The following is a 27,958-nucleotide window of genomic DNA, read 5'->3' on the forward strand; positions in this document are numbered from 1 at the left end:
TAGCTTGCAACTTGAAAATGTGACCCCCGATTGATTCATGTGAATAATTGTTATGAAACTGAGGATTTTGCAGGCAGGTTGATTTACGTCTGTAGACTAGCTGTCTATATTTGTAAATTAGTGTGGTGACTTCCCTAGCATAAAGTTAGGGAACCACCTTTGACTTCCATCTTTTGTAAAGTAGAGTTTAAATATAAATATGACCTGTTTCTTAACCCATAATTTGGGAACCCAGGGCTGGGATTGGAGTAAAGCAGCTGTTAAATCTGAAAGTGTACTCTCCATGATATGGAAGAATTGTATACCTCAGTACTATCATCTAGAAATAGGCCGAGAGACATCTGGCATGATTTCCGTCAGTATTTGCAATCAAAGTCTGAAGTCGATTAAAAAATACTAATGTTGCATATTATCAGTAGTCCAATGTTGCTGTATGCTCTCTGCGACTGAACTGTTTGTCAGTCATGGTATCTGATGTATAAACCACCTGGTACCGTCTTAAAGTTGTTAAAAGAAAAAAATGAAAAAAGAGTACCTTATTGAAATTAATATTTAAATCCACAGTAATACTCGACACAGGTATGTGTAAATTTGCATTTTAAAGCAGAGGCCGGGCCATGGAGACACAAGCAATGCTGCACAGATTAGAGGTTTGCCATTAAAAAGCCAAAGATCAGATATGTTAAATGGAGGGGAACAAGTGTGGGGGGGGGGGAGTGTGTTGCTCCTCCAAATTTGAGTGAGTTTTAGGATTATAAGAGTTCCTCACACCAAAAGCATAGAAGTGCAAAATGATCCCAAAAGATGGCAGTATTTTCAGAAAGATATAACTATGTAATGCTTAAAGAAAACCAGCTGTGAACTTACTAATGTAAAAGGAAAATAGACATTCCCAATTAATATCTACATGATACAATTCACCTGCAGAAATGTTCTAATGGGGTTCACTCCAAAATCAAGGCACAATGAGAAATTTGTCTTGTACAAAGTTTCAATAAGAAATGCATGTTTTCTGGCTCCAGAGATTAAGGGGAAAAGCTTTGAGTAAGGCCTGTTTCTAAAGATTTTATATTTTTAATTTAGCGCATGACTGCCACATAGGGTAGATCTCTTGTGTGGGCTAGGATTTCCTTGAAATGAAGATCTTTTATATTGGGTTTGACTACCTCACAGAGTGGATGTCTTGAGTATGTCTGCCTCAAATGTGAGGTCCTTACCATTGGGTTTCACTAAACCCTGGATGGGAGATCTTTATCACAGAGGGGAAATCTTGATATTCGGGCATGATGGAATTGATTAGCGCATACTTTAAGCACATGACAGGACTGTCTCAAAGGCCTTTCGTAAAGAGCCTTGATTACCGGACACTGCATAGATTTGTTTCCGTGTGATTACAGCCTATCTGGGTGGCACTGTCTTTATTAATGCCTGTAGCCCCCAAATTGTACAAATGTGTCTTCTCAAAAAAGATTGTCCATCCTTTTTTGGCAAATGTATGCGTACCTCCTGTTGTGTGCGTGAGTGAGTGATTTCAAGACCCAAGTACATTGCAGGGGTCCACTGCCAGTCTGTTTCCTAAGGTTAATCTGGTTCCATCTTGAGATCCATTCACTATATTATGCTAATCACAGCCTCACTTAAGGACATTCGTCCATGCAGTGAATACTTTTTTTCTGCCAACACATCCTCTTTTTTCACATATTGACCTATAGGACTCAAAGGTGGACAAGGTTCACCAAACTCTGCATAGGTACACCATTAATGGATTATGTTCCGTTAGGAAGAAATACACTTGCACCACACCTACACTCTGGTCTTCTTATAACGGAAAACAGTTTTTATCTGTCACCATTCTGCAAATACATGCAGTCAACAGATTGCTTCCCCTCACGTCACATGTCTTCCCTGATTGTCTTTTTCAGGCACGGTGAATGGTGGAAAGCAAAATCGCTGTCAACAAAAAGGGAAGGCTACATTCCAAGCAACTATGTGGCCCACGTGAACACCTTAGAAACAGAAGAGTAGGTTTTGCTTTATCATCTTTTTCTAATTATGTCGATTCTGATCGTTTTTTTAACTTGCCTTTGAAAAGAAAAATCTACCTTGCCTTGACTACTAAATCCATGCATGTTAAAACCTATTTTTCAGTTGGTTCTTTAAGGACATTACCAGGAAAGATGCTGAAAGGCAGCTCCTAGCACCAGGAAACCATACAGGCGCGTTCCTCATCAGAGAAAGTGAAACATTAAAAGGTACAATGTGTGTGTGTTTACTATAGCATTTATTTCAGACTTAACAGCATCGCAATATTGAGTTAAGGAATTGGGCCTATATTTTTCTTGCTTTCATTTTGGAAACAGCACCTTTGTCTTGTCTGCCAAATTTCTTTGCATGAAGATAAAACGTGGGACTCCTTTGTAAATTTATTTCAATCTCTTATTTGATGTGCCAGATTTTTATTCTGACATACATAATCCATTAATTCTCTTTTGATCACATCAATAAGTAATTTATCTCAAGACTTTTGTTAAAGCAAAGGCAAGTGTATTGCTTCAAGAAAGGCCCATGTTCTATTGGCAATATTATACTGGTGTACACAATCCATTCATTCTCTTTTGATCCCATCAATTAGTCATTTATGTCGAGACCTGTTAAAGCAGAGGCTTTGGTGTTGCTTTAAGAAATGTCTGTATTCTCTTGGAAATATGCCGTCTATAGATTCTGGTTTTGCTTGCATGTCTGATTTGGTTTGACACGGAAAAGGTGTCGACAGTAGATGTGCACTACTATTGAAGATTGACAGACTTGCCTCATTTGTTCCTACATCGTATTCCTACATTGTATTATTGGGACCCTGTATTAACTTTGTCGTTCTTTTTCCACGTTTAAAAGGCAGGCGTTAGAAAGCCTGAAGATGAAAAAACATAGAACCCTCTCTGCTTCAGGCACTGGAACCCCTCCCCGACCATCCCTCCAGGTCTTAGGACTTTGCCCACACAACACTCGCATGCCTTTTTCCACAGTATCTCCCCTCCACCATTCTTAACATTCCCATTTGCAAATCAGTGGACCACACTCCTCCTGAAACCTCCCCACTTGATAGTTTAAGATGGCCGTTAGCTTCTCCATCGTGTGTATATATTTACCTTAGGGTGGTCTGGGAGCAGAAACTATCTGGGGGTCCCAGGGACTTAGACTTTTGTGCCTACGCAATCCTACCTGCTCTTGACATTGCTTCCTACAATTTCCAAAGTCTTGCCTCATCTCTATCAAATGGGGGGGGGGGCACTCCGAGTAGGTTCTGGAGGGGAATCTGGATCGAGAAGGACCCCTGTGACCTCATTCATCCAGCTCAAGACCTCTGACCAAAATATATGGATCACAGGGCAATCGCTCCACATATGAAACCATGAGTCCCGCTGCCCACATGCCCTGTGGCAGACTGGGGAGGAGCCCTGGAGCATCCTGGAGATCCTGACTGGGTCTCTAAGCCATCCATGCAGGAAGTTGAAATTGTGCTGCTCTGTAGTGTAAGTAAAAAGATAACCATGGAAGGCAATCCTAAATATCTTGTGTCATGTCTACTCCAGGATTTCTCTCCCCACCTAGACACCCATCTTTGCTTGCAGTCCTGTCTATTTCCAACCTCAGCCATGCGCATAGCCCTATATGAGCGTGAGGGGATTCCCCTCCGACTCTTTGCTGAAGCTAAGACTGTCTCGAATTGTGTCAAAGACTTATTCAATTTATTTTCCCACCTCCTATCCGTGAGCAACCTTCTTAAACTGAGATATTCAAAGATGGACATCAAGTCCTTCCCCCACAACTTCAGACAAGGCGTCGTAGCCTATGAAGCACCCCTCCAAAAACAACTGGCCTGCCCTCTCTAACCCACTGTCCGACCAAATCTGGGAATGACGTAAGCCCTGCTTATCTGGATCTTTTGAGGGCACCCATACCGATGAAAGTGGTGATGGCCAGGAGGACAAGAGAACATTAGTCTTGATACTGATTGATATTTTATTTCTATTGCGCTCATGGACCAGTGTTTCAGAGCGTGACAAGGCAAGGGAGGGGTACAGGGGAGAACAAAACAACGATCTTACTAGGCCCAGTGACATTGAGAACGCGCAAGTGCATGGGAGAGGGGGAGGGGACAAGTGCATGGAAGGGGGTGAAGTGGAGAGTGCGGAGCAAAGGAGAAACATAAATAATAAAGGCAACAAATGGTGGTAGTGCAGCCAGCAATTGGCAAGTGTTGACTTTAAGGCAGCAGACAGGGTAGGTCTGATAAAAAGGGGGGTGGGGAACTGTATGGGGACAGATACAGACCACCGTGCAAGGGGAGGCCCAGAGGCAGTGCGGGAGGGTGGCAGAGTGAGCAGGTACCTGGGCCCAGAGGACCGAGGGTGTCCAGGTGCACGGTGTCAAGAGAGAACAGATCAGCACAGGAGAGGGTGAGTGAAGGCAGAAGAAAAGAGAAAGGTCTTGAGGTGCTTCTGGAACGGGAGATGGTTCTATTCAAGCTTTAGAGTGGCAGAGAGGCTGTTTCAGAGGGAGGCCACAGCCGAAGACCGAGATCTACCCCCAGCACGTTTCTTTGAAAAACGACTAACCCTGAAGGAGGTAGAGGAGCAAAGAGCTCCAGAGGGGAGGTATTTGCGGAGGGATAGCTGAAGGTATTTTGGACCCAGGCTCCAGAAAGCCTTGTGGACCATGCAGAGGGTTTTGAATTTAATCCTTGCATCCACTGGGAGCCAATGGAGAGATTTAAGAGCTGGAGAGATACGATCCCAGGGCTTGAGGCCAAGGACCAGTCTTGCAGTTTCTTGGATTCTTTCCATAGGGTCCATAGAACTTCTAAGGTAGGATGTGATTGCAACGTCTGGGGAATCGCCCCTAGTGGACACCAAAGGTAATCTCTAATCTTTTTTGGATGTTCCGCTACGTCCTTGAGAGATCCAATAGTTGCCTATATCATCTCTTAGATGCTCCACTAGCAACTGCGCCACCTTATAGTAGGTCTGGCGTTCGGGGAAAGCAAATCTCCCTCCGGCCCCCCACCAGTCCCAAGGCAAAGTGAGCGTGAAATGTCTTTTTCTGGGGACTTTGTTCTGTCACACGAACTGGGCCAGCAGGGCCTTTAGTTCTTGAAACGTATATCTCTGGGACCACCGAGGGCAGGCTCGAAAAAAGAGAGAGCAATCAGGGCAGGATATTCATTTTGACAGTAATCATCCTCCTATACCACAAGCACACCTGGGGAGACTGTCTCGCCAAGTCCTTCCTCAGAGTCACTAGCATTGAGGTATAGTTGGACGAGAACTGCGCAGTAAGATCTCTAGGAAGCTGAACTCCCAGGTATGCAGGTCCCACCTTTGTGAATCGCATTCCTGTAAACTTAACTCTGTTCTCCAAACAGGAGCCGTCCAGCTGGATAGGCATAATACAAGATTTACGTATGTTCATCTTGAGACCAGAGAGCTGCCCGAAGGACAATATCAGGGACATAAGCTATGGAACAGAGTACTAAATACGCCAAAATATCTGCAAATAAGGACAGCTTAAAACATGTTGCCTCACATTGAAAACCCTTGATTATCGGGTTGGCACAGACGCAATTGCTAAGGGCTCAAGGGACATAGGGGCAAGAGGGGGCAACCTTGCCTCGTCCCTCTGGCCAATGGGAAAGAAGTAGACAAAATCCCATTCACTAATACTAGGGGAGTCGTAGAGTGTCGCAATCCATTGCTGTATGTGTGGCCCAAGTCTAAACTTCTCCAGCACATGGAACATACATGGCCATTCGACACGTTCAAATGCTTTTTCTGAGTCCAATGAGATCACTTGCCCAACCTTGTTCAGCACTCTTCCATGGTAATGCTCTGCAACACAATCAAGACTTGTCTCCAGCCCTTGCACATCAATGTTTTTGTGGATATACTTTAAGGTTGTCTGAAGTTACTTTTTCGAATTCAGTGACGCATGCAGGTTTAATAAAAAATAAAATACATTTACTGTTAACTGATTTTGTCACAATGTGATGACTATATCCTCTTGTTGCCGCCTACTGGCTCACTTTAGCTGACTGCAGGGCAGGCTGAGTGTTACTAACTGATGCAAGTATGGAGTATGGCATGAAGTATCTTAATGTAGGTGTGGCTGTATGATTGTGCCAATGGGTCCCAGAGTTCTAGGTGATATATCCTTCAACGTTTGGTCATAAGACACCTACTGGTAAAAATAGCAGTGCTATTTATTGTTGTATATTTTTTTTATTTTATTTGCATTCATAAAGCGCGCACACAGCCCGAGGGCATTGAGGCGCTGTTACACAATTACACCTTAGTTACACACACACAGTTGCAGTATAAATACATATGGGCTCTAGGTTACATTAGCCCAGACTTACAAGTCTGAGTTGTAATGCTTAGGTGGGAGGCTGGGTTACATAGGCCCTACCTAAATTTATCTGACAGTGAGTGACTAGATACATGTATATTCCTTACAAATGGTTCTATGTAAGTAGGCAACTTGTGTTAGTCGTATATCTTTGGTGCAGGGAGTAAGTATACCTGCCCCTCTAGGTAAAGCGTCAAAGGGTAGCAAAGGTGGTAAGTATGAACCAGTACCTACTTACCGGAGGTCTTCTGACCTAATCCAATGGAAAACCTAGCTATGGCACAATGGAACATTGTATATGTGGGTCACTCCCTGGGGGTCACAAATAGGGTGTAGTAGTGCCCCTTAGATTGTGTGTTCTAGTGGAAACACAATGTCCTTGGATACCAAATGGTTCTGGACTGCAGATGTAAAAGACAGATGGGGTTCACCATATTAAATTCTGAGAACAACTCAATATAGTTTAAATTGCATATGAATCGAAGAGTTGCCACCTGCCAGTGAGGGTGGGTAGTCGGTTTACTCTGAAAGTTTGATAGGGTAGGATGAGAGGGAAAGGAAACGCCTCTTTCTAATTTGTAGGGTCTCTGATTATTGCCCATGGTGACAGAGATAACAAAATGTAGTTGTCTGAAGTTTGTCCTTTTCCTGATGTCTTCAGTTTGTAGGACGTTAATGGTTATTTGCGAGCATATTGATTAGATGCAGTCACCATTATGGGTAGGCGTGTATCTCGTCAACTCCCTTCTCCCTAAAAGCAAGTCCTTCATTCGGGCTAAATCCTTATTGACTACCCCTCTCAAATCTAAGGCATTGGTTGAGTGGGGGCGCAATTGCTGTGTCTGGAGTTTACCAATGGTCCCATCCTGTTAGCCCCAAGTACCCATTGCATTTGCTTGGTTGTTTAAACATTCCCCAACTGCTTTCTTTCTTTGCAGGAAGTTATTCGCTCTCTGTCCGAGACCATGACTCCCAGCATGGTGACATAATTAAGCACTACAAAATCAGAAGCTTGGACAATGGCGGATATTACATCTCACCGAGGATTACCTTCCCTTCCATCAGCGAGATGATCAAACATTACCAAAGTAAGTTACAGCCACAGTTTTGTATGGTTTCATATGTGTGTAATTGTGACATACAGTGCAATGGACAAATATTTGTTAATGGTGAAGTTTCAGTAATAGAGACGGTGGTCTCCTAAGCACAAACGCGCGCCCCTCCCATTATTAAAGTTTTTAATAGCCCATATCATTTAACTGAAAGGTACCTTTTGAATGGCATACTGTAAAGGAGCTAGTACTGTAATTTCAGTGTAGTGCCCTCAGAACAGTCTACTAACATAGTAAGTAAAACATTGAATAATTTGTTTTATTTTCGACATTTGAGGGCAAAGTAACGCAGTGCTGTAATTCTGGCAGCTATTACGTGCATACATTCGGTGGTTACGCCGAGAACAGGCCTTACTACATTAACTTGTATTGCCAATATACCATTTAGGTGACCATGGAATACATTACATTAACAGGCCATGTTCGTGCCAGTAGAGGGACTCCCAGAACCCCCTTGTTTTGCCTAAAGTAGGTAACACGTAAGTGTGCTTAAGGGTGTGCGGGGGCGGAGCAGGGAACTGGGCTGTTGAGGGGTCGTCATGGGGGGGGGATGCCCAAGGGGTTTGGGTATTTGTCTTATCGGCTGTGAAGAAGGTGCTTGTTGAAGGGGTGAGTCTTGATTTCTTTTCTGAATTGCATGAGTTTTGGGGGCAATGCTGAGGGGTATGAGTTTCCACAGTCTGAGGGTGTAGCCCGGCAATGCTAGTTTCCGATCTTTCTTTTTTAAATGTCTGTTGCTTCAACCTGGCCAGGTACTGACGTTTGGCCAGAAAAAAAGGTTGGCTATCAGTTGCCAGTAAATGTGCAAATTCCCACTTCTGATAGTGGTGGCGTTCATGGCCTGAAAAGGAATGACTGCGAGAACGAAATTGCAACACGCTATGAACTACAGCAAGTGCCCATTTTGATGACTGTTTGTAAGGTCCAAACGTCTACTATAATGCAAGACAATTCATGTAATACTAAATCTCTATTTTGGATGTTTTACTGCCATCAACAATTTCAACTTGTGCAGACGTGCCACGTTAGAATGCTATATCTACCCTCCCTGCTGCCTTACCTCTGGTATTCTCCCCCATTCCGGCATGCTTGCTGTCTGCACTTGCGGATTGCCACGTTCCCACCCCATACAGTTTACATCATTGTCACCCCACACTAAACATCACCAGTGCCGTATTACTGCACCCTCTGGTTTGCACTCCCAAATTCCCCTTGTTCACTGCAACTTTCAACAACCAAAATAGTTGTTATACTTGACAATGTGGAGGGTTCAGAGTTGTCATTTTCGCACGCATGACTCTGTTTTGAATCATGTATTGGAAAGAAGAACCACCAAAAATAGTTTTATTATTGCACGTATAGGCTGCTGAATTCTAATGCAGCAGCCCATTACACTTTAATCTTGGGTACATACCCTGCATACCCAGGTTACAAGCTTCAAAGGCTCTGTCCTCTCCTGGCTCTCCTCTTACCTCTCCAACCGATCCTTTACTGTCTCCTGGGGCGGCCGCACCTCCTCCAACTTCCCCCTGAACTATGTCGCTCCCCAGGGCTCTGTACTTGGACCTTTCCTTTTCTCGCTCTATACCTCCCTTCTCGCCCCCGTCATCTCTTCTTTTGCACCACTTCTTTGCGGATGATACCCAACTCCTTCTCTCCTCTTCCGTCACCTCTGACCTCCAGCACACTTTCTCTTCCTGCCTTACGGCCATAAAAAATTGGATGTCATCCCATTATCTTTCTCTCAACACTGCAAGACTGAAGTGCTTTTCTTCCCTCCCAATACTCTCTCACCTTCCCCTCCCCCCTTCATCCACTTTCCTCCTTCTTATCTCCCAATCTCGACCCACGCTCGCAACCTTGGCCTCCATATTGACTCCTCTCTCTCCTTCTCTAACCACATCTACCTAACCTCTCGTGCATGTCGGCACCACCTCTTCAACATCGGTAAGATCCGCTCCTCCCTCACCTTTCACGCTTCTAAACTCCTAATCTCCTTCCTTATTTTCTCCCGCCTCTTCTACTGCTCCTCTCTTCTCTTTGGACTCCCTGTCTATCACCTGACTTCTCTAAAATCCATCTACCACTCCTCTATCCGCACTGTCTTCTTGGCCCTCAAGACTCTATCTCTACCTCACTCTCTCAACTCGGCTGGCTCCCCTTCCTCTCACAACTGAAATTCCAATTCCTCTGCCTTGTCTACAAATCTCTCCATGACCTTGCCCCCCCATATCTTGCCTCCCTCCTCTCATTTGCCTCTCCCTCCCGCTCTCCTCTCAGCTGATCTCCACCTTGCGATTCCGCTCCTTCCAACTCTTGGCCCCCCTCCGTTGGAACTCCCTACCTCTCTTTATCCGCTCCTCCCCTACGTACCCATCTTTCAGCTCCTCCCTCAAAGCCCTTCTTCACTTCCCCACTGACTCTCCTTCCCTATGTCTCTCCCCCTCCCACACCTGCCCCCCCTTCCCTTCTCCACCCCTTTGCCCCCGATAACCCCGATTTCGATACTGCAACCACCTTAGTGCGTTGGAGGTCACCCAGCCCCCCCCCCTTCCCCTCACTCCTTCACCCACCCTCCCTCTGTGTAAATTGTTCAAAATACTGTATCACTGGTTTCATGTTTGTAAATTATGCTTCATTCATTACTGTACCTGTTATTCTGTGAAGCACTTTGGTGTAAAGCGCTATATAAATTCAATAAACATAAACATAAATCTCATTGGATCCACACAATTGCTTTTCAGCAATATTGAATCTTCCTCCTTCTACAGGATCGCATATAGACTGATGCATCATCAGCTCATTTGCTGCCTATGTCACTGGAGAATATGCCCAATCAGTAGTGTCTCGGCTCTTCACGGTAGAAGACTTAATCACTATTTTTAATAACCATTATTTTAATATATAAATTAGCAGGCTATAGATGCAATCCTCTCAAACAAATAGTTATGTATCCTCTTTATTGCAGGCATCGGATGATTTTTCTCCAATGCGGATTGGATCCAGGGATCCTATCAGTGATTGATAATATATTAAAAGTGCTGAACCGGAAGTGTAAAGGCACGCCCCAAATGGTTTACGTTTCGGAGTCAATTGCACTGTGACAGCCATTGCCGCGGTGCTTGTGAGGAGCGGCATCCATCCTCGTCGGGATGGTGAGGAAAGATCAGGAGGGAGCCCTGCCAGTGAATCTCCCCAGGCCGTCTGTGAGGAAGGTGCTCGTGCGGCTGGGGTGGGAGTTTGCCTGCGGCCCCCTGCTGCATCCACCACAAAAAGAGGGTTAACATGTGCTCTGGAGGAGCAAAAGAAGTGGAGTGCTATGGGGCCATCAGTATCATCTGGAGTGAGGGCAGGCCGAACCATGCCCACGACCATGCAGACCTCTGCCACCGTCCTGGCACGAGGGTCCCACGGCATCATGGCCTGCAGGCCTGTGATCACACGGTGTGGGCCTGCAGGCCTATATGAATGCGACACGGACTCAGTCGTTCCTCTTTGGGAGTCTGAAGTCGTTCTGGTACACGTGTCTGCAGAGGCTCCTTTTAGTCATGGCCATGTTAAAAGGGCAATACACAGGGGAGGGACATAGTCCCTCTAAAGGGGCAACACCCTTGGGAGGGTCACACACCACACACACTGTTACTTGACACTCATTCATATGAGGGGCAACTAGCCCTCTATTGTTTTTTGTGAATGTAAATCTGAGAGAAGAATGCCCAGATCATTTTGTATACTATACAGACTAATCAAGTCTAATTTCTCTGTAGGTCTAGTTTCCAATCTAATTTCGGCTTTTTCAATTAGGGGAGCAATATGACCTACATGCTGTTGTAGGTCAAATGGCAGAGAACGACCTTGAGTGCTGAACGACTTTAAGGATCAGATAGAAAGGGGCAGCACAGGGAGAAGGGAGGAAGGGGAGGGGCTGCTAGAGCCTGGGAAGAAGCAGTATGATATAGAGGAAAATAAAGGAATGTTGTAACCTTATACGTCTCCGTCTTTGTTTATGGTCCTGGGCCCGAGCCGTCGAATGCATAACATGTGGCCCAGCTAGAAAGGGCCACAACAACTGGCGATGAGGAGAAACGCACCACAATTCCATATTCCAATTTAGTGGATACAGTTGCAATGTTCACATTTTGTTTCTTTGATCAAGAGGTGGGTTTGTTGGATGTGTCAATAGTTGGCAGGCTGAAATGCAATTCAATGTGTTATTTATTAGATTATTTGCATTTTGAGAGTAACAGGTGTTTCACTGACGAACATAAAACGATCAACCATCTTTGAAAGTTACAGTGAGCTAAAGTGTGGCTGCAGACTCTTGAGTGGGTACCTTCCCAAAGAACGGGTCAATGGGCCGCGTTTGTTCTCGCAGTGGAGCACCTATGGACTATTCTTTGATTATTTAAGGGACTTGGGTCACCCTAAGTTTCTTAGGGTCATCCAGACATGGACCTCTTGCTCACTGTGCTCGGAGAGGCACAACTCCACCTCACTGATGATGCCCAGCAAGGCTGAAACACGTGTATGGGGTTGCTGTTGGTACTCTTGTTCCGAAGGGAATTGCCATAGTATTTCGTTGCTGGACTGCCCATGTGTGCGGGACAAAGACTGATATGCAAATGGATATTTCCCATCTGTGAAAGGTACAGTGAACTAAAGTGTGGCTGCAGACTCTCGAGTGGGTACCTTCCCAAAGAAAAGATCAATGGGCTGTGTTCGTTCTCGCAGAGGGGCGCCTATAGACTATTTTTTGATTTTTCAACAATGAGGTCATCTTGCACCATGTGCTGCACATTAACAGAGCTGGCGATGAGCAATTGATGTGTGGTTGATTGTACATAAGTGCTATAAATGCCAGAGAAATGGACATAACGGGCAAAAGTACTTTGGTGCTGGTTATATGCTGATAACACAGGACATTGTGACCCGGTTCATGTTGCTAAGTGAGTGGTGTTTTGAATGAGTGTGTTGTGAAGAGAAAGCCAAAGAAAGAAAGAGGCCCCTTTAAGGAGGCAGGACTGAGGACAAGGGGCGGGATGGCTTAAGGTGGGAGGAAGAGGAGGGGGATATGGGAAAGGGAGGAAAGGGCACTTGTTGTAAGCAGGAGAATAAATGAGGTCATGTTGATAGCCTGGCTCCTTGTGTCGTTATTGGAAGGCCCTGTGTGACAGAGCAGGATCCACTGCAGGTGTTGGAGGACGCAGACAGTCCAGACCAGAAGGAGGACTGACACTCGGCGTTAGGTGGTATGCACGAGACTGCAGAACCAGCATGTATAGCCAGAACAGGAAGGGAGCAACCGAGAGCCTACAGACTCAGTCCACGTGTCAGAAGGGTCATGCAAGACTAAGAGAACCAGTGAGGAGGAATTAATCGGGTCACCAGCACAGCCGCTGAGTGAGGAGGACCACGCAGATGGCGGCACTGCAGAAGTGAGCCAAGGAGAAAGGAAGAGGCTAGCCCACGGATCAGAGCTGACGGAAGGGGCCAGACATGAGGGACACCTGCCAGAAGACAGCAGTAAGGAGGTCCACCACGGGGAGGCATGTGCAACCATAGCAGATACTGGGGGACAAGCGGAAAGAGCGCCAACTGGGTCTGCGTGTTACACGAGGCATACGCACACCAACAGAGACTGTGTATTACACTTGGCCACTCCACCAGACTACCTGGACCAAGGAACAGTTCCGGAACACACTACACCCACTAGACCACCAAGGTAGTGGCCCTCACAAAGGAGTACTAAAAAGTAATAAACAGAAGGACACAAACATTATTAGATACAGTTCAAAACCACAGAAAGAAGGGTGTGATGAACCATCATAGCCTGCCCACCCAGCAAACGGAGGCAGGACAGCATGCAACATACAACCCTGAGGAGCAGGAGTCACCGCACACCCATGGCCACACTCCAATAAAAAGGGACCAGACTTGGCCCACTACTAGAACACCAGTGCACATCAGGAAGCCCACATCATAGCAGATGAAACACAAGCCACCACAGTCGCAGCCGTTGCTGCAGGTGCCCAAATCAACACTGTGATGTCTCTCTCCTCCAGAGCTGCATTTTTACAACAACCTAACTCATTCACATTACAACTGCGCCATGACCAAGGACAGAGATGGAAGGAATGGATGGAGGAGTTTGAGGATTTCTTGAGGGCAATTTGAGACCATAACTCAACAAACAAGCTTGATTTCTTTGCCAACCGGGCCGGGAAATAAATAAAGGGAATATTAAAAACAATCCCAGCACAGGAGATAAGCACATACACAAGGCTGGTAACCGCAGTGAACGCCAAATTAGTCATACTGCCCAACAGACACTACGAAAGGTATTTTTTCAATTAATGTGTGCAGCTCCCGCATGAGACCATGGGGGAGTTCGTACTCTGACGACAACGCTAAATAACCCATTGCGACTACACCAACTTAAACGATGACGAGGCTATCAGACTTGGAATAATTGAAGGATGCACATCCTCCCTATTCAGAAAACATCTGCTAAAGAAACCCCTCTCCTTAAAAGAAATCATCGACCGGCACAGGATATATGAGCGCGTTTATGTACAGGTGGTTGCCATGGAAAATCCCAAGAAGGGTGACACCATTGCAGCAGTGTACACGAGACAACAAACAAACGTCCGCAGCACAGGAACATTGAGCCACCAGTGGCCCCGCAGCCTGTACAGACAGAACCCAGGAAAGAGGCAGTGCTACAGATGTGAGTTTGAATACCCTCAGAAGTCAATTTTCAGCCTTAGGACAAATCTGCATGAGGTGCTGCCAGGTCAATCACTTGTAGGATATGTGCAGGAAAAGATCCCAGACGCTTGCCGCCTACAGGTACAGCCCACTGGCCTGACTGGCCAGGTGAACCTAAATAGCAGAAAGGCCCCAACTACCGACCTTACCCAGATCGAGAAAACCAATGAACACACATGGACAAGGGTACACTGCCTCGCCAAGACCAGACCGGGATCATAAGAGATATGGAGGACCTCGCCATTGACCCCCTGCCACGCCACCTAGACGAATACGACTATGCACCCAGCCCACCAGCATACTATGCTCCTGACCAAGGACACGACCAAGCCCACGAAACAGGCCGATACCTGGGTCCACAGTACAACCAGGATCCGTACGAGATCCCCCCCCCCTCCCATGGACGAAATGGGAGACCGATTGCACGACCAGTACTACAGCCATGACCGATACAGCAAGGAATATGTCGGGCTCATAAGCGACTCTTCTGACAGTGTAGCCCCAAAGGTCGCTATCCACATCAGTGCCATCACAAACCAATTCATCATGGACACAGGCGCAACGGTCAACGTCATGAAAGAATGCCTACACCAGGCCATAAAAGACACACATTCCCTATGCCCATCACTTGCTCTCATCTCCCAATGGGGAGCATCACACCCGCTACAATCGAAACGACAGTTGCAATGTGACTTATTCCACAAAGGGCGCTGGTTACCCATGACAGTACATGTAATTCACAGCCCATCAACAGAGAGATGCCTCCTCAGCTACTGGACTGCCCAGCACTGGTCCTGATTGACATCCAATATGACCAGTCCGAAGCGGTCCATGGCCTCCCACAACGAGCACAAGTCCTATGTGCGATCTCTCACTGCATAAGGAACTAAGAAGGACTCAAATCTGCATTTCCTAAGCTCTTCGTCGGAGTAGGCATGTTCAAGGACACAGTAATATCACTTTACATTGACCCAAACGTCATCCCAGTACATCAACAACTGCGACAAGTTGGATTCCACTTGCAGGCACAAGTCACTCAAGAACTGCAGCTTCAAATGGATTGTCCTCCAACGTATTCCACATCTTTGACATGTAATGTCCAGAGCAGAGTACATTTCTTGGCAGAGGGCGTCTTGCGTCGATGTCCCTCGAAGGACTCCGTCGAGGGCGATGTCACCGAATGTTATAAATAGGATGCACGGTGCCTGTAGCCTCAGTTCTGTTTTTCCTGCAAACGTGTTTGCTTTGGAAACTCGGCGCACCTCGTGTATTCCTTGTGAATGTCTTCTTCAACCCCTCAGACTCCGCAGTCTGGCTTCAAGACTTGCAGGGCCTGCAAGTCTAAAAAGTCGATTACGGATCTGCATCGCATTTGTTTGTGGTGCCTGGGTGAGAGTCATGACACCGACGACTGTTCCAAATGCCAGTAGCTGACTGCTAAGGCCTTGCAGGAGCGTAAGGGGAAGTTACAGGTAGGTAGGGGTTCCAAACCCAGCAAGTCCCATAAAGCTGCTAAGGGGATGTCCACCGCAGGGAGGAAAGTGGCTTGTCCTAGAAGTCCTTGACTCTGCAGGAATGGGCAGCCTTCAGGGAACAGATGCTGCTGATTTTTCAATCGCAGGGCACAGTTCCGTCCGTGCCTTCGGAAGAAGGCGGCAGGGAACGGTCTTGGCTCGTGTGCCTTCGGGCTCAGGTCCTTAGCGCGATTCTCATCGGGAACCTTCGAGGTCCGGTTCGGACAAGGTTCAGGTTGATTGCAAAGACGTGCTTCCAGATCTCGGTCCTCGTCCCTGGCGAGACTGCAGAAATCTGATAAGGGCTCGAGGTCGGCATCCACTCCGTCTGCGCCATGTCCGTCGGATGCAGATGTTCAAGCTTTGCCTTCACACCAGCCCTCAGAGCCGTCACCACCAAAGCCGTCGGCACCCTCAATGCCGAAGCCGTCGGCGCTTTTGACGCCTTTGGGACCTTTTGGCTGGAATTTGCCCATGGAGGTCCCTGGGATCCCTGTTGATCCTCCAAGGAAGACTACCTCAAGTCTGTGAGGCCTGTTAAGGATTCCAGACCCTCTTCTGTCCCGAGGAAGGAGTTTTTTTCTTCCCCTCGATGGTATCTATGAGGATGAGGAGGGGTCAGATTTGGAATTTGACCCTGTTGTGCCGGATGTGGCTCGTGTCTTTTCCGGCGACAGTCAGTTGGAAGAGTTGCATCAATCTCTTCATGATGCGCGTGGCTCGGACACTTCTCCTGAGGTGGAGTTTGGCAGACCTGATCCTGGGACTCATGCTGAGTCATCCTAAAAGAGACTGATGGCTAGGGTCAATGAGTATATTGGTTGGTCTAGTCCTCCGGAAGCTTTTGTTCAGGATGATTTAACTGATATTTTGGATCAAGGTCCGTCCTCTGACCTGGTGTTACCTTTTCATTTGACGTTGCAGAAAAGGGTGGCGGCTGCTTGGCAGACACCGGAATCTCTTCCGGCGGTTAACAAATCGTTAACTAAAAAATACCACCCTTCCAGTAGTGACCCCAGCTACCTTTCCTCTCACCGCACTCGTGAAAGTTTGATGGTTCAGGCGGCTACGGCCACCTCGAGGCAGGCGGAGTACCCTACCATCCCTCCTGATAGGGACGACAAACGCTTCGATGGTTGGGCAAGCAGTGTGTTTTCTGCAGGGAGTATGGCGCTGAAGTCCTCCAACTCCACTTGTGCCTTAGCAAGATTTTCACACACTCTGTGGAATTGTGTTTCTCTAGCGGCTGAGCATATTCCCGGAGGGGAAGAAAGGGATGGGTTCCTTGCTCTCGTGCAAGATGGCAAGGATGCCATGTGTGAATCCCTTCAGTCGGGATTGGACATGGCCGACAGTGTTAGCCGGATCCATGGCTGCGAGCACCGTTATACTCAGATTTGTGTGGTTGCGGAAGTCAGGTTTTTCTCCGGATGTGCAAGCCCGTCTTTTGAACATGCCCTTTGATGGCATGCATTTGTTTGGCAGCAAGGCTGATGAGAGCCTCGAGAGGTTGCAGACCTCAAAAGCTCCAGCTAAATCATTGAGCGCAGCTGTGCGTCAACCTCTGCCTTTTCATCCTAGGGGACAACAGTGGAGGGGGGGTTCCTTTCGTTACTACTCCTCCTTTTGGTAGGACGAGAGGAGCCACCATTCAAAGGGGCCAGTGGAAAAGTACCCATGGTGGTTGGGGAAATAGGGGTGCCAAAGCCTCTCAGGCTGCTGTCTCTTTGCCTTCAGGTGCTGCTGCAGCTGCTCCAAAACGAGCATGAGGCCATGTACCATTGTTCGCCGGTTGGGGGCAGACTGTCTCAGCATCTCGAAGAATGGCAAGCTATCACTTCGGAAGCGTGGGTTATGGATACAATAGCCCACGGCTACTGCCTTCCCTTCCTAAAGCGGCCTCGCGACAATCCACCGGGGAATCTCTCTTTGAAGCTTCCAGATCCGCTCCTTGTGCAGGAATTCTTGACCCTGCTGGAGAAAGGCGCTATATAACTGCCGTCTTTGCGGGGGAAAGAGTGTCCGGATCATGACGGACAACACAGTGGCCGTGCATTACCTGAACAAAAAAGGGGGGGTAGCGTCACTCTCATTGTGCAGAGAGGCGATGTTTCTCTGGTTCTGGGCAATCCAGCAGGGAATATCACTCTCAGCAGTTCATCTGGCCGGAGAAGACAACGCAGAGGTGAAAGCTCTGAGCAGGAAGAGTTACGGTCTCTCACGAGTAGGAGTTGGCTCGGGAAGTCCTTCTGGAGATCTTCGCCCTTTGGGGAACCTTTGCCCTTTGGGGAATCCCACAAGTGGATCTCTTCGCAACCAGTGCCAACCGGAAGCGCAAGAGTTTCTGCTCAGGGGAATTTCCTCTGAGAGGATCCTTAGGAGACACATTCATCGTGGATTGGTCATTCAACCTTCTGTATACGTTTCCTCTGGTCCCCATCATTCCTCAAGTGTTAAGGGCCAGGATTGTGTGGTACCCGGACCTTCTAGAAATGCTTATCTGCTCTACATGCCTTCTTCCCTACCAAGAGGATCTCTCTCTCTCTCTCTCTCTCTCTCTCTCTCTCTCTCTCTCTCTCTCTCTCTCTCTCTCTCTCTCTCGTTCTCCCTCTCTCGTTCTCTCTCGTTCTCCCTCTCTCGTTCTCTCTCTCGTTCTCCCTCTCTCGTTCTCTCTCCCGTTCTCCATCTCTCTCTCTCTCGTTCTCCATCCCTCTCTCTCTCGTTCTCCATCCCTCTCTCTCTCTCGTTCTCCATCCCTCTCTCTCTCGTTCTCCATCTCTCCCGTTCTCCATCTCTATCTCTCTCTCTCGTTCTCCATCTCTATCTCTCTCTCGTTCTCCATCTCTATCTCTCTCCCGTTCTCCATCTCTCTCTCGCTCTCTTTTTCTCTCTCTCTCTCGTTCTCCATCTCTCTCTCTTTCTCTCTCTCTCTCTCTCTCTCTCTCTCTCTCTCTCTCTCGTTCTTCATCTCTCTCTCGTTCTCCATCCAGAGGTCAAGAGTCAAGACTCTCAACCTTCACACTTGGTATCTGAAAGGTTGAGATATAAGGATTGGGACCTCCTGGATGACGTGATGGAGGTGTTGCTTTCGGCCAAGCGGCCGGCAACCAAATCCCTGTACTGTTGCCATAAATTTTGCGACTGGTGCAGAGGACAAGATGTTGATCCTTTTCAGTGTTCCATTCCCGTGGTTCTTTCTTTCTTTGGCCCACAGGGGCCTTCAAGTTTGAACCATTAAAGGTTACCTGGCGGTGCTGTCTATCTTCAAGCGCTCATCTGAAGAATGTTCTTATTTTAAGATTCCTTTGATTTCCCAATTTCTTAAAGGGCTGATTAATGTGTTCCCGCCGTCTCCGTTTCAGGTGCCGGTTTGGGATCTGAATTTGGTCTTGCAATTTCTGATGGGTGCTCCATTTGAACCTTTGCCTTTGCCTTGTCCTTTGAGACTGTTGTCTTTCAAGACGGTGTTCTTGGTTGCGGTTACATCCGCTCGCAGAGTGAGTGAATTGCAGGCACTTTCATCTAAGCCACGCTTTACTGTGTTCCACAATGATAGGGTTGTAATGAGTACGTCCTTCCTTTCTACCTAAGGTAGTGTCTGAGTTTCATTTAAGCCAGAAAGTGGTACTTCCTTCTTTGTAGCCTCCTACTCATCCTGGTGCGACCCTAGGAGAGCTCTGAGCTTTTATATTTCTAGGATATCCAGGGTCAGAGTGGATGATCAACTCTTTGTGGGGTATGCTGTACACCGATTGGGCGAAGCTGTTACCAAACAGACCTTGTCCAGGTGGATTATCCTCACCATTACTGAATGTTAGATTGGCGGGCAAGGACCCTCCTGAAGGGTTGCGAGCACATTCCACTAGGGGCGTGGCTACTTCCACAGCCCTGCAGCGGGGAGTTCCTATATTCCTATTGGGAAAATTTGTGATGCTGCGACATGGGCCTTTATCCACACTTTTGTCAAACATTGCTCCTTGGATACGCTCAATGGTCAAGATAGAACCTTTGGTAAGGCAGTTCTTTATTTTGCCATCTGATTGGGTAGTCTAAATTCTTTTCCCTCCTCCATTTTCTGGTACTGCTTTGGGAGTCTGTCAAAGATGTGGAATATGTTGGAGGACACAATCCATTCGAAGACCAAGTTACTTACCAACTGGTAACGTTCTTTCGGCTATTAGCCTGCCCCTCTGGAGAATTTCCTATGCGATTGCAGCTTACTTTCCCTCAAGGCTATGTGCAGTCAAGCAGGCATTGTGTGCGAGCATGTCACACGTTATGGAGGAAAAAACATAAACTGAGGCTACGGGCGCCGTGCGTCCTATATATAACATCCAGTGACTTTGCCCTCAACAGGGGCCTTCGAGGGATATCGACGCAAGATGCCCTCTGCCGAAAAATTTTGGAAATACACAGCTGTGGACATTACATGTCAAAGATGTGGAATACGTTGGAGGAACATCCAGTCGAAAGAAAGTTACCAGTTGGTAAGTAACTTGTTCTACTTCTCAATGACATTTAGAGAGTAAATGGGCCCACCCCTTGGGTGTCCCCCCTAGTCATCGTCCCAAAGGAAATGGCCGTCAACATGCGAACGCCACCATTCAAAGGGAAAGATACCCGGGACCCAACATTGAAGATATGCTGGTGAGATTGAACCAGGCCACCCGATTTTTCAAAATTAGACCTGAACCAGGGCTGCCACCAGCTGGTGATCGACCCCGCCTCCAGACCAATCACTACTTTCGCAACGTACGTAAGGGCTATTACGCTACAAGCAACTCAACTTTATCTCTTCCGCTCCAGAGATATTTCAAGACACAATACGCAGGCTTATCTTTTTTATTTTTATTTAATTTTTTATTGATTTAACTGAAATTAATCAACTTTTCAATATGTTTAACAATTAATAAAAATCGTGTATCAAATATACATAAATCAAATCAAAAGATACTACAATTCATAATGTATCAAAACCAGCCCTAAATATATATATATATGTATATATATATATGTATATGTGTATATATATATATGTATATATATGTATATGTGTGTGTATATATATATATATATATATATATATATATATATATACATTTTTAAAGCATATTTAAATCATGAAAGAAAAACCACTTGCGACCTGCATGTATAATCATCTAGATAGTCAAAAATCAGTAACCAATGATTGCCTGTGTACAAAAGATCACAATTCACAGTTAATTTACAAAAAGTACAATATAGCACTAAAATATTTAGGTTCATATAAGACCCAATCATGCAGGCTTATCTCCCCAGTGCCCAACACCCTCAACTACAACAACATCTTCCTCTTTGGCACCACGCATGACCACCATGACTGTCCACTGCAGGCCGTGTGTGACATCCTAGATAAAGCTGTACTTGCCCTCAGTGGCCTGAAGTGTGCCATCAACAAACACAGCCTATGGTTCTTCGGTCACATCTTTTCTTATCAAGGTATCTTGCCATTCTTGACAAGATGCGTGCAATCATCAGCTTTGTGCCCCCTGAGGGAGTGACCGCACTATGATCATTCCTAGGCATGGCCTTCTAATGTGCACGCTATTTTCCAAACTACGCCAACCTCACAGACCCACTTCGACATCTCCTCAAAAAAGACCTCCTATTCCTATGGGGCACACAGTGCCAAGAGAAATTTGATAAGATCAAAAAGGAACTCGCCAACAACCGTCAGCTTGCGTACTTAAACTTAAACCCGGAGTGGGAGACAGAACTAACCGTCGATGCCAGCCCTGTTGACCTCAGAGCCATCCTAGCCCAAACTGGCCCGAACGATGTCAAGAAACAGATCATTGTTGCATACACCAGCAGAGCCCTATCACCTACTGAACGGGTATAGTCTCAAGCAGAAAGCCTCGCAGCCATATGGGCATGTGAAAAGTTCCACCACTTTATCATCGTCAGAAAATTCACGCTCACCACTGATCATCAAGCTCTGCTATCCCTCTTTGGCCAAAAACGAAAATGCCGCAGCGCATTGAGAGATGGGGCATCAGGCTCCAAGAGTACGACTATCGCATCATTCATAAACCTAGAGGTGATACCAACCCGGCAGACGATCTCTCCAGGCACCCGGAGGGGGAAGCTGAGGAATCCATGACACATGAAGCAGAGGCCTATATTACTTATCTATCAAGCAATGCACTCTCCCCCCGCGATCACCACCGACACATTTGCTGCCAAAAGCAGAGCAGACCCGCCAATACGAGTGGCAACCACCCTCACAAAGGCAAACGGATGGAATCATCTTGCCAAGGAACGATTTATGTAGGGGGAAGTAGACAGGAAAGAACTAGAACGAATCGCCAAAATACAAAAAGAACTAGCCACGACAGATCAGGGAATACTGCTACGCGGTAACCGCCTAGTGGTCCCCAAGTGCCTGAGGAGGGTGATCGTAACCATCGCCCATGAAGGACACAGCGGGATCACAAACACAAATAATATACTGCGCAACCAAGTATGGTTCCCCTACATGGTCGGGGTCATGGAAGACACCCTAACTTTCTGCCAACCATGCCAGAAGACGTCTGCAAACACACCACTATGCGCTCTACAAATAGTCCCATTACCAGCAGGGCCATGGCAACACATAGCCATGGACTTTTATGTCCCACTAGAAGGACTCCTCCTCCTGCTTGTGGTGATAGATGAATACTCCGACTCCCCGTGGTAAACCACATGCACTCCACGGCATTCCACCACATAGCAGGTGTAGTGGACAAACTGTTTAGTGAGTGGGGAATACCTAACACCGTAAAAACTGACAACTGATCAGCATTTCAAGGCCAGGAGTTCCAGAAACTAGCCGCACACCTAGAATTCCATCACCAGAAAAGCATGCCACTGTGGCTGCAGGCCAACAGGATGGTGGAGCATTTCATGTTCAGCATCAAGTGAACTCGACAAAAAGCCACTGCGGACCAAACCTCACTACCCCAGGTGATATGTCAGATGCTGAGTAGTTACAGAAACACCTTGCATGAAGCAAACAGACGCACACCACTGGAACTAATCATAAGGTACAAACCCTGGACGTGTCTCCTACAAGCAGAAGACCCCACTCCTTAACAAGACGCGGAAATCTGGGGGTGGGATGCTGAAAAGAAAAGGAATGAAAAGGAATGGGCAGACCAGAAAAGAAAAGCAAAAGAACCCCATCTCCCGGTAGGTATAACAGTCCTAGTGAAGCAGAGAAAACAGAGGAAGACAGACTCATGATACGACCCAGACCTGCTTCTCATCGCCGAGGAAAAAAGGACCGATGGTGACCGCAACAGGGGACGGGCGTGAAATAATCCGGAATGCCTCCATCTTCCACTAACTATACATATAAGAGCCTAGAACCCCAGAAGCAGCACCAGAGGAAGGCGAGCGAGACAACGGTGGATATTACGCACTGCCTGAAGCAGAAGGGCAGGTGTAGACCTGTGTATCACCTGGGAGGCCGCAACGAGCTGCCAGGAAACCTGTACATCTGATCGAACAAATATAAGCCCATGGACTTTTGTGATAAGCACGGGGAGGTGGTGTGAGGAGAAAGACAAAAAAAGAAAGAGGCCCCTTTTAGGAGGCAGGACTGAGGACAAGGGGTGGGATGGCGGGAGGAGGGAGGCAGGGGTGGGGGAAAGGGCACTTGTTGTAAGGAGGAGAGTAAAGGTCACATTGATAGCCTGGCTCCTTGTGTCATTATTAGAAGGCCCTGTGCAGGCACAACAAAGTGTATAGTTTGAAGACAGACAGAAGAGTACCAGTGAAGTGGTGCCAGGAGGGCAGAAGTGAGAGGAGATGCAAGGTGGATGGGTGATGGAGATTTAGGAGAGAGCTGAAGCAAATATTGAAAACAGGTGATGTGAAAGTGCATGTCAGAATTTGTAGACAAGTAGTTTGAATTTTAAGTGACATTGATTTTTAATAGAAAGCAACTGGCATGGAGGCAGTGTTTGGACGTAGGAGAATAGCAGGGAAAATGTTACAGTGCACAAGTGATGAAGTTGAAACCTTTGCCCAGTGTGGAGAAGGAGTGGAGGGGGAGACAGAGAAAGAACTACAGTCTTGGAGGAGTTTCATATAAGATGACACACAGTCCATTGGCAAATGGAAGATGGACAAGAAGAGCCAGAGGAAAAGTAGGGAGGGAGAAAATGATGTCTGCAATGAGGGGGTAGGAGAACCCCCATTAGATTACTTTACTGTGGGAGGAGGTGTAGAGGGCAAACGGTAGGGGGGCAAGAAAGGAATCTTAGGTGATGTCAACAGGTAAGGCGAGTTTGTTAGTATTGGCCATGTTCTAAGAGATCAAGGCCCAATTAGAGGTAAAATGCAACTCTTGCAAGAGTAGTGCCATGAATTCCGAGGTTGACGAGGGTCAGAATAATAGTGTCCATTGTGTCCAAGATGGCGAGCAAGGTCATGTAGAGTTAGGATAGAGGAATATTTGTAGTGGTTTGCAGAAGTCAAGAAGTCAAAGTTTGATGTGTTGTTAAGGTCTTTGTAAGTAAAATGGCTACTGTGAAATCCAGACTGGAGAGTATCACAAATGTTGTTCATGTCCAGGTAGGAGGGGATCCTATTGAAGATGAGATGTTTGAGACATTTCAAATAGTGAGGAATCAGAGAATCATGCAGGAGTGTTTGGGTCAGCTGAGGTCTTCATGCGGATTGATAGGACAGTTGCCACCTTGAAGCAGACTTGAATTACTCAAAGGGAAAGAGGGGTTGACGACGAATAAGCAATAGGAACCGGTAATGGGTGCAATCTCCTACAGTCTGTGAAAAATGGATGAGCAAGGGTGTAGGAGGATTTGTAGTCCTGAAGGTGGGTACTGATTCACATGGAGAAATTGACAGTGGCAGGCACAGAGCAAAGAGTGGAGGTAGCAATGATATTCAGAGTGGAGTAAAAAGGCGAAGTAAAGGATAGGAAAGTGGTGAGGGCCACAAATGTTTACATTTCTATGGAAAAATAGTGAGTAGAGATGTTAAAAGAAAGGGAAGAAGAGAGGGTGAAGAGGAGCCAGTGTGGCTTGTAGCATGGAGGAGGTTTTAGGGGGACTTCACCCTATGAGTTGTGAAGCCCTCTGTTGCCTCACAAAGCTAGATCTGCGCTCAGTAAATACCCTAATAACAATAATAACAATGGAGATGAGAACAAAGGGCAGAGATTAGAATGGAAATCGGAAAATATGCTTTGGTCCAGAGCTGTGGTGAGGGAGAGTAAGGAGTGCTTGCATACGAGGAGGGGGTGCGATTCAAACATAATTTCTGCAGGTGGCGTTGCATGTCAGTGTTAAGGAGATTGATCTGATGGGTGATCCAGCCTTAAGAGCACAGCATATAAAGGGTGAAGGTGCAGGAAGGATAGTGATGCAGAAAGGGGGAGTGGAGCACCAGGTTAAAATTGGAAAAGGCCTGCTTAATCGAGGAAGCCAGATGGCAGAGGACTACACATCATTTATGGTAAAGGGCTTGAGAGTTGGGTTTGAATTTGCATTTAGCGATGGCGAGATAGAAAGGGAAAAAAAGAATGGGGTGGTGGACGGTGGACAGAGTGTTCCGAAGGTCATAGGTCATTAGTGAGGTTAGGAGAGGAGAGGAATAAAGGGTTGTTTGTTTGAGTGAGTGGTTAGATTGTGGACTGGTCAGAAAGAGGAGAGTTGAAGTTGGTGGTTATGACAGATTTTTGTGTGGTTGAATTCTCTCGAGAGTGACAGTGGCTTTGGTATGAATGGGATCAAGGAAGACCTCCACATGTGAGGAGTTGCGAGGGTCATACTGCTGGTAAAACAGAAGGCTGCTTGGGGTGGATGAGAGGAGATGAGTGACAGTAAAGTCGAATTAGCACAATAGAAAGTCAATGGGTAGAAGTGGGGTAGGCATGCTGACCATCAAGTCATCCTGAACTCCTCTCTTGGAAGAGCGGGTTGAGTGGGAAAAGGTAGCAAAGTCAGTGTTCAAGCCAGCAGGGGATAATGAATCAAGAAGACTGATCCTAGTCTTAGTGATGGCCACAACCCCTAGAGTGAGAGTTCATGATTGGTGATGGAGACTTCATTGCAGGCTGGATGAGCAGCTCTTAGCCAGAGTATAGGAGTGGTGGATGAAGAGTATGGGATGGCGAGGTAGCTGGAGAGGTGGTGGGGTGCATAGATGAGGTTCAGGAAGGTAGGTCAGCCAGGAGCTTTTTGTGTGTGGGCCAAAAGGCAGAGACATAGCTAGAAGGAATGACAATGTCGAAGGAAGAGATTAGGGGGAGAGGAAGTGGAGAAAGTCCACAAAGAATGTGATAAAGGGAAGGAAAAAGTGAGTAGTCACATGAGAGGGAGTGAGGGACGTAGGAGAAGTCATCAGTGGAAGGTGAAAAAGAGGTAGGGTAGAGGAGTCAGTGGGAAGTGATGATTAGAGAAATGGAGTTGGATTAGAGGGACTGGGTGTCTGCATAGTGGGCATAGGTGCAGAGGGAGTGGGCATGGTTGGAGTGGTGGACATGGAGGGAGTGGATGTGATCGGGAGGGGTTTTGGATGGGGGATGGTATGCATGGTGTCCAGTCAATTCGTCGACCTCAAATTGGTCGAATGACATTTGGTCGACGCAATTTCGTCGAAAACCATTTCGTCTAATTTTTTTTTTAAATTATATATATTTTTTTGGGTGTTCGTTTAGGCAAAAAAAGGTTTTTTAAGGCAAAAAAGGGGGGTTGGGGGGGGGGGGACCCCCCAAAAAAAAAAAAAAAATAAAGGGTTAAAATAGAAAAAAAAAAATTTCGACGAAATGGTTTTCGACCAATTTGCTTCGACCATTTGTCTGGTCGACCAATTTTTTTCGACGAATTGACTGGCAACCGGTATGCATGCATGCATGCATGGATGGAGGGAGTGGGTGGAGCGTGTGTGGGAGGAGTTGGTGTGGAGGGAGTGGGTCTGGACATGGAGGAAGAGGACATAGAGGGACTGGGAGTTGACACGCAGGGAGAAGGGGGAGTGAGATGGGGCATGGTGCGATTGGGCGTAGTGGGGGTGGGTGTAGAGGGAGTGGTAGTGGGCATGAGTGTGGTGAGGGGGCGTTGATGTCTACATAGTGGGCATGGAGGGAGTGGACATGGTGGAAAGCGAGTGGTTGTGCAGAGAGGGCTCCAAGTATGTGTCGGCTTAAGCGTCTTATCACGCAGGGAGTATGGGAACTTCTTTCCTGTGAAATCTTAAGGTTAAAATTGGGGTCGGAATATTTGGAATATAGACACTGAAGGTTTTAAATCCTATTTGGATCCCTTTACACTTTTGGATCCCATTACACCTGCTTACGCAAGATCCCTGTATATGAGGTTTGGATGGTGTTGGAGACTCTTAGACATTTTCTTCTACTTTGTAAATCTACTCTGCGGCTAAGGCGGTTATACTGTTGGAGGCTAATCTCAACTCGCTAAGCCCGGTATTAGTATTTCTAGCACAATGCTCAATTTTTATAATATTGTGCAGTGTGGTTAGTTATTTTCACAGAGCTTGGCCAATGAGAAAGGCCTTGATGTAGTGAGGTTGATTATTCTAATGCTGTATAAGTCTAGTAAGTTTTGCTCTAAGCTGTGATAACAGCTTTTTTTGATTTTAGGCTTTTTACAAGATGACTATGGTTTCAAACTGTTCTTAATTATGCTTTTGTTGTACTATTGCAGGGATTTATTTTCCCTGCCTAGTATGCAATATTTTAACTTATTACATACTTTTTTATTAATGTTCTTCTGTAGGTTTTACAATTATTTTATGAATATTATATGTATTTTATGTGTATATTCGATGTAATTGAACCTGATAACTCAATATCGAATAAAGGTTTTATTTTTTATATTTTTGGGGGTTTGGTTGGTAGTGGGCATAGGCATGGAGGGAGTGGGCATGGAGGAAGCGGGTACAGTGGGCATAGGAATGGATGGAGAAAGACTGGGCATGGTGCGGGTTGGTGTGGGAGTTGCAATGGTAAGTGGAGAGATTGGGGGAAGTAGGACTCTGTGTAGTCAGTGGGCAGGCGAGGAAGGGAGTGAGTGAGTGAATGAATAGCTGCAGTGGCGGAGTAGCTGCACAGTAGCAGTCTCTGCAGTGCTACTCGTTTTCCTCCTGGAGAGTGCT

General features: G+C 46.6%; 1 protein-coding gene across 5 annotated transcripts in view; it reads left to right on the forward strand.

The window, feature by feature from the left end:
• LYN (LYN proto-oncogene, Src family tyrosine kinase) overlaps positions 1-27,958 on the forward strand; it is a 675,065-nt gene that overhangs the window by 358,297 nt on the left and 288,810 nt on the right. For all 5 annotated transcript variants that reach the window (XM_069621063.1, XM_069621062.1, XM_069621065.1 and 2 more), the window contains 3 exons: positions 1,923-2,021; positions 2,149-2,252; positions 7,341-7,490. In XM_069621063.1, coding sequence (XP_069477164.1) covers positions 1,923-2,021; positions 2,149-2,252; positions 7,341-7,490 — 353 coding nt within the window. The remainder of the gene's footprint in view (positions 1-1,922; positions 2,022-2,148; positions 2,253-7,340; positions 7,491-27,958) is intronic.

The sequence above is a fragment of the Ambystoma mexicanum genome, chromosome 5q, assembly GCF_040938575.1.
Source record: "Ambystoma mexicanum isolate Mex_15411 chromosome 5q, UKY_AmexF1_1, whole genome shotgun sequence".
In the NCBI taxonomy this organism is placed as follows: Eukaryota; Metazoa; Chordata; class Amphibia; order Caudata; family Ambystomatidae; genus Ambystoma; species Ambystoma mexicanum.